Source organism: Eimeria mitis, genomic scaffold, assembly GCF_000499745.2.
Source record: "Eimeria mitis Houghton genomic scaffold, Emh_scaff2370, whole genome shotgun sequence".
NCBI lineage: Eukaryota > Apicomplexa > Conoidasida > Eucoccidiorida > Eimeriidae > Eimeria > Eimeria mitis.
Genome location: NW_013570706.1, coordinates 1 through 7,380, shown reverse-complemented (window position 1 = coordinate 7,380; position 7,380 = coordinate 1). Strand labels below are relative to the sequence as shown.

The 7,380-nt window shown below is 51.1% G+C and overlaps 1 protein-coding gene across 1 annotated transcript; it reads left to right on the top strand.

Moving 5' to 3' along the window:
* Nucleotides 1–72: 72 nt before the first annotated feature.
* On the top strand, nucleotides 73–1,611 carry EMH_0052720 (uncharacterized protein; the record flags this gene model as incomplete). The annotated part of the gene is made up of 2 exons (XM_013496907.1): nucleotides 73–624; nucleotides 898–1,611. The coding sequence occupies 2 exons, from the start codon at nucleotides 73–75 to the stop codon at nucleotides 1,609–1,611; spliced, it is 1,266 nt and encodes a 421-aa protein (XP_013352361.1).
* Nucleotides 1,612–7,380: the final 5,769 nt, after the last annotated feature.

Here is a 7,380-nt window from a genome sequence, read left to right as displayed (position 1 = left end):
AGCGAGCCTGAATCATCTATCGTTCGGAGCTTACTGTCATCAACTTCCAACATTGCCACCCCGTCTTCTTATATGACGACAGCTGAGCAAGTACCTTCAACGGACCCCGCGACAGTTTCTGCAGGTGCGCCTGAATCAAACATCCTCCGAAGCTTATTGTCGTCAACTTCCAACATTGCCACCCCGTCTTCTTCTGCAACGACGGCTGAGCGAGTACCTTCAACGGCAAGCGCGCCTGAATCAAGCATCCTTCGAAGCTTATTGTCATCAACCTCCTACATTGCCACCCCGTCTTCTTCTGCAACGACGGCTGAGCGAGTACCTTCAACGGACCCCTCCACACTTTCTGTGCACGGAATGGCAGCAAGCGAGCCTGAATCATCTATCGCTCGAAGAGTATTGCCACCAACTTCCAACATTGCCACCCCGTCTTCTTCTGCGACGACGGCTGAGCGAGTACCTTCAGCGGACCCCTCGAGAGTTTCTGTGCACGGAATGGCAGCAAGCGAGCCTCAATCATCTACGGTTCGGAACCTATTGTCATCAACGTCCGACATTGCCTCCCCGCCTTCTTCTGGGACGACAGTTGAGGGTTTGCCGCAGGGATGGCGGCTATCTGCACAGGTGGGATTGCTTCCGTCCCGCAACACCCGCGTAGGAAACCTAGTCTTGGACTCGCCTAAGACTGCTGTTTTCTAATCTGTTAAGCATTAGCCCCTTGCTATTCACGGAGCTAGGCTGGTTGCAATTGTTGCTTTGGTAAGGGAAAATTGCAGTGAGATGGAATGAAGTGCTGTCACCGTGGTACTTTTTGCCCAGTTGGCATTTGCGCAGGCGGAGTCTGCAACCGAAAACCTCGAAGCTTCGTTTAAATGGGTNCAGTTGGCATTTGCGCAGGCGGAGTCTGCAACCGAAAACCTCGAAGCTTCGTTTAAATGGGTTAAAGAAGTCCTTGGCGGGGTTTCCGATGAAGTCCTCTTAACTCATCCATTTTACCGTAACCCGGGGGTGCAGCTAAGGTTCAGCAAGAGGACATTCAACCAAGATGCGGTGGAGTGGTTCCGAACTCGGAAACAAACATCACTCCTGTTGCTTTTGAAATGCAGGTACCTAATGAAGAAACCATCCCTGACCACCAGGGAGGTTGAATCGCTTTTGACCTGCACGGAGCGCCTGTGCGGATATGCAACCACCGTCATGCCGAACGATTACACGGTACAATCTGCCATTGCAACATGGGGAAAGGTGTTTATTGTTCTCGACGCTCTACACTGCGCAGCAGAAGTGCTTGGGAGGAGTTCCAGGAGAGATGTGTGGTGGCCGAGAGTAGTACGTCACCTTCGAGATGCACGATATTTTGACGGTCCCAGCGCACAAATCGTTGAGAAGACGAGTTGGGGTTCTTGCATCTTAAACGGTCTGAGCGCTGCGCTAGACTATTACAGGTTGGGACATAGGCCGCCTCCGCGCCTCGTGGTCAGCTTAAAATTGGCCCTTTTTCTATTACCCGTGCAAACGGACTTCCGGAAGAAGAAGTGGGACCCTTGGAGAGAAGACGCCGCAGAATGGCTCGAGTCAGCCAAGCCAAGTAGACAGCAAAGCAAGCAGTAAACAGAACAATAAACATGTTGAAGCTGCCTATGAAATGATAGTCGTGCATCACCAGGCCACAGAAATGGATCAGGTCTCACATTGGCTTCAGCCGCGAAAGGCTCAGCTGTAAAGCTGAGAAAGCATACAGGCAGGCTGCGCGCAGGCTTAATTCGTCTTCGTTCGTCGGCAAGTCTCGTATGCTCAAGGAGCTACGATATTCAAGCACCAGCGATATTGAATAAGCGTTGCATGTTCGGACTGGAGGACTGACGTCCCTTGGTTGCGAATATGTTGACCACCGTAGACGAGTGTTGAACAGCAAGCTGGCTAACGGGGGATCTGAAGCAAGCGGACGAATGCGCTGAGCTGAGTGGACAACTAACAAGATTAACGACTCTAATTGAGGGCAAAAGCACAGTCCAGGACAGCTCGAAACCGAATTCTAGTGGAAGGGCGTCCTGTTTCGACGCTGTTAAAGGGGAGTCAGCGATCAGCATAGAGTTCCTGTACGCAACTGACGAACAAGTAGCTCGCACCAGTAGGAGGGGCTAAAGTATGTAACACCTTTTCCCTGACTCAGTAAAAGAGCTGCTTGGCTGGTGTTTACTTGGTTCTCTCCTGCAGTACCTACAACGGATTAGCCACAAGTCTTAGCGATCATCTAGCATCCCGACACGCCACCCACGTCCGATTCGCTGCATCTTCCGGCGTATACACCATGGCGCGAAGTATTTTGGTGGAAATCCCGACCTGATATACTTTGCTGGTCATCAATGCTTGTTGGGGTCCGTCGCTTCTCCGCGCCTTCCCGGCCTCTGGAGTTGGCGTTCCCATCTAGGTTCTGATGTAGTCCTAAGTAGTTCTGCCCCCAATCGGAAAATGCGTGTGCATCTTGAAACCATTTAATAGTTCAGCACAGCCATGGTGGGTCCGTTTACGGAAGTTGCTGCCTTCTTTGGGTCATGTCACCTCGTGCGCAGGCGATCACTCAGGGCTCCGTAGAGGTGTTTTCGTGCAAAAACTGCCTGTTCCCTCTTGAAAAATCGCTGCACATGACTCCAGCTGCCACTTAGTGGGATTTCAGGCAATCAGGCAATGCAACGGAGTTTTTCAATCTCTCCAACGTCTACGCATACTCCAGGACTGAACACGGCACTTTGGCAGCATCCTCGCAAATCCAGTACGCGTGTTTTACATGGCATGAGATCCTCTTCAATTTATTTTCGTCTCTCCCTGCTAGGCAATGGAGACAACGAAAACAGTGCCAATCCCATACAAGGGGCGACTACCGAAGGCACGACCACTGCAGGCAGTGAGTGGTTCTGGGGGGTGCCGGTATGCATTCCTTGCCTACCTGTGCAGCCTGTCGACTTACAAGAGGCTAACCGTTTTGTCCTTTGGTTGCAAATTGGTATACACCTCGGTTGGCGAAGAGTCTGACGAGCCAGACTCCTTCTGCTGCGCCGGTTGCACCCATTTCATCGAAAGGTCCACCGGATATGTCCCCACAACTGGCTTCTAATGTTAGGGCAATGCAAGCCTAGTCAGAAAATACGAAGCTTACCTCTTTAACGGAAAAAACTACCGACGACTGAGGCAAAATGATTCCGGAGGAGGCGACTTCACAGCTAGAGACACCACGGGCGAAGTTAGCTTAAGGGGGCAAAGTGGGGGTATGTCTTAAGTGGCGAATGAAGCTAAACACTCGGGGTATTAGATACTCCGTTGCAACACCCGCCAGATGTCTGGCCTACTGTCGATTTATCCATTTGTTCAGTGTTATCTGGAGGTGGTGGTGCCATCTCCGAGGGGTTTTATATTTTCGATGAGTATCAACGGGAGTCGGCAGAGGAATATTCCATTTTTCTCAAGACACTCATCATTGTTTAATGGCTGTGCGGCGGTTACGGAGTATTTTGAGCCAACATCGCCCGTGCTCACGCTAGCTAGCAAAGCGCCTGGATCGTCTGGAGACCCTTCGGCCCTTGATTTAAGAGACTTGATGGGTACACCCCTTCAGCCTTCGAACCCGTACTTTCAGAAGCCATTCGTAGTAGCCACTGCGTCTGGTTGGATGAAACGGAATTCTTGGGGACGCCACTGCGTGCGGTGACCGTTAGCTTTCCGCCTTCTGCACTGCAATCCAGTAGTGAATACACCAAGAAAGCAACGGAAAGTCACGGGCCGTTATTCGCTGCCGCTTCCGCGAACAGCATGAACAGCATGGATTCAGGAGCGCCTTCCAGCTTTGAAACATTACCACAGTGAACCCAGCAGAGACGTAAGGCTAATTGGCCTCGGGATAAAATGAACAACGTTTGCTACATCGCTTCAAGCCATCCAGCAGCAACGGCTCCCTCGTTGTTTTGTTTTGAGAAAGCGTGAGTGGCTGTGGGTTAAGTGCTTGCTGTGCAGTAGGGGTATGCCGAAACATCGCTTCGACTACCTGCAAGTGAACTCTTCGCGTCACCTGAACAGCGATTAGGAGCCTGGAACCACAGCTGTGAGCAGCTTAATCGATCCGAGTCTCGACGCCACAGCCGGCAGGCCTTTGTTTCCAGGTATTGCGGGTGGGGTACTATTGCCTACATATATGAGCAAGTGACTCCGTAAGAACCCCAGCATAATGATCCTAATATCCTATTCGCAACTTCTTTGGCATCGTTACTTCAGCATCAATCTGCGCAAAGCAGGTCGCTGGTGCCACTTTACAACTAGGAAAGTTGCAATGGACGGAGCTTTCCGCCGTTGTACGCTTTCTCCAGATGGCTCGTGCGTTCGTGCCGCATCCAGATGCTGACGTCTTTCCTTGTTTTGCTGCAGAATATGCCAGTCAGGGGCCCTGTTGGTGTACTGTTGACCCAATTTCCCTTCCCGAATCCCGAACTCATTAATGACTCAGTTGTAAAACCTCTAGTCAAGGCTTTGCAGTTTTTTTTCTCAGCTCAAGAGCACCAACGCATCCCCTTCGCTCTTCGAGTCCACACAGCATATCAAAAAGACGCCAATCGTCAAAAACCAGTTTGATCCGCTTGCGGAAAATACGAAAAGCGTCTGTGGATCTGGACCCCGGGAGAGCATGCAAGCGTATGACCAACATAAGCTGGCAGCGTATGCCATGGAAACTCCATGGACGGTTCTTCTTGTCCTCGGTAGGATCAGTTGGCCTCAAAAGTACCGGGGGGAAATCCCAAGGAGGAATGTGTGGGTCGGCTGTACGTTTCCCCATGAAAGACGCAATGTATGACTCCAAGCGGGAAAAAAGCGGTTTAGACCGTTCGTTGTAGAGTTACGTACAGGGCAGGAGGCCTCCCGCGTGCTTGGTAGTTGCATTCAAAGAGCCCAGAGCCCATATTTTGCATACCTGACTGAACGAAGCTTAGTCCTGATAACTTTGAACCCTGGCGAAAAGACATCGCAGAGTGGTGCCGGTCCATCGAGCCGTGTACAATGAACGGTCGGCATAACCACCGATGAGTCACTGAAATAGGCGGTTGAGCCACACAAACAGTTGTGAGTCATGCCGCCGGTGACTCATCCCGACGGAGTCCTCTATAGGCAGCAGCAGATGACTGTTTAATGCCGTCTAGAAAGAACTACTGTTAACGGGATATCTTTCCACATCCACTGTTGTTTGCTGAGCTAGATTGCGACCAATCGAAATGCGCTTCTCATTGACGACAAAAGCAAGTCAAATACCGAGGCGCATCAAATCAAGATAGCTATGTTTTGGTTCGACAGACTAACAAAGAGCTATCTCATTGATCTTATCTGAGTAAAGCTGAGCTGCAATCTAGTCAATATGCTAACTGACAGGCAGCTGACGTCCCATTCCGCTCTTCATGGTTCCTGGGCAGAACGTGCAAATGCCCGTGTCCGCTGCGTAAAAAAGGTGGCGTGTCATGACCTGCAGCACGCGTTGTTGCATGTAGTACGATCTGTCTGCAGTTGGTACATTCCGTGGATGTTGTCTACAGGGCGAAGTGTACGCGTTTACCAGGTGTCTACGGTGTTAGTTCACGCGTCAAAAAGGGTATTGGGTAAGCCAACATGTGGGATACCTTGCAGCAGGAAGTGCTGCAACGCGAATATATCCGCCTCCCTGAATCGGCCCCGAAGGCTCGTGATGATGTGCTCAGGACGCCTGGAGACTGAGGAGGCGGTCATCAGCTTCTTGGGGTTATGTCTCACCTAAGTCCTTTGCCTACTCCTCCTGACGACGGCTGCAGTGTAACGACCGGGGCCTAACAGCCTCTGCTAAGGCCGAGAAACCTCGTTATACTGCAACTTTTGCTGCAAGGCAACCCCGCGTGCAGACTTAGCCGCCCAACATTTTGATTAATACAGTAACGTTGTACACAATTGCTAGGAACACACTTGGCCCTCAGTAGACACCGTGAGGGTAAGTAGGAATACATGTAACAGTTTCAGACTGGCCGTGCTATACACCAAGTGTACTGCTCGGCACTACAACGTCAGTGCCGGCTAGGCTTGGCACCTAGGAGGTAACTAACGGTCAGCACCAGCACCATAGAAGCAAGGGTCAACAAATCGTTTCATCCAAGTGAAGTAGGGGGATCAGCACCTTTACGAGTAGGAAGGTCAGCACCTATACGAGTAAAGTAACGAGACCGTGAAACGGTGTAGGCGTGGCCGGCACGCGGTGCGAGCATCCTCCCAGTGCTGGCGTCACGAGCCCTGGCCACAATCATAGGGGAAACACAAAGGCATTGTGGGAGATCTATTCTCCTGCTGAATTACCCTAATCAAAAACCTGCATATCATTTTCACGCTTGAGGTTACTGTTCGTTATCGTTGTGATCCCTTCGTATTCCGTTGGACTTGCCTGTCTAGTGCTCCTCGCTAGGAAAGAACACGCCGCCGGTGCAATTTGGTTCCACTTGTCCTGATTCTATGGCATATTTGTCCTGATTCTTATCACGGAGCTAAATTTTTGTTGTTATATCAATAATATGAGGTGCGCCCTCGGCCCTCAGAAACTTCAGGGTTCGTGAGCATGCCCGCCGCAACCCCAGGGTCTTTACACCCAGCATGGCGGGTCTCCCAACGAGCCCGCCAAGGAGCTAGAACGTGGTGTTTGTTTCCTTCAAATTCGTTTAAAGTAGCATTTAGACAGTGCGAATTTTCAATTGGCTACTTCTTCCAATACATATGAAGGGATAGCCGTCGATGTCTGCTGTCAACGGGCAAGGGCTGCAGGTGAATCGCCAGAAACCAGCGGTTCCGCCGCATCGACGATCGCCCGCTTTCATTGCTCCACCAAAACTCAGTATCATTGCGGTATAGATGCTGAATTGATTTTGAGGTCTTGGAGAATATTTCCTGCATCCTCTGCTCCGCGGATTCGGTGCCTTGGGGGTGTACAACGTTCCCGTTAGCACGAGTAGCACGCTTGGACGTTCCTGCAACTTCGACTGGCAGCAAAGCGTTTGTTCTATAGTATCTAGCTTTCTCGCATACGATTCAGCGTTTGTGAACCACTAAAAGTGGCATCGTATGCTTCGACACATTGGTTTGAAGCCTGACCGTAGCCCCGCCGCCGTCGATCTTTTTAATTTCTCGCTGCGCCGCAAGGGCCTCCGCCGGATATGGAGTGAATGTTCGCCTCCTTGAATTGATGGTGTTTCGCTCTCAGAACATCCCTACGGAGCAACACTTTCACTCCCTCCGGCGTGTGGCTCTGGATATTCCGACGATAACTGTACGGCCCGGTGTGGCTCAACTTTTTTGGGACACGTTGACAAGGCCGTACAAAAGGCTCTATGG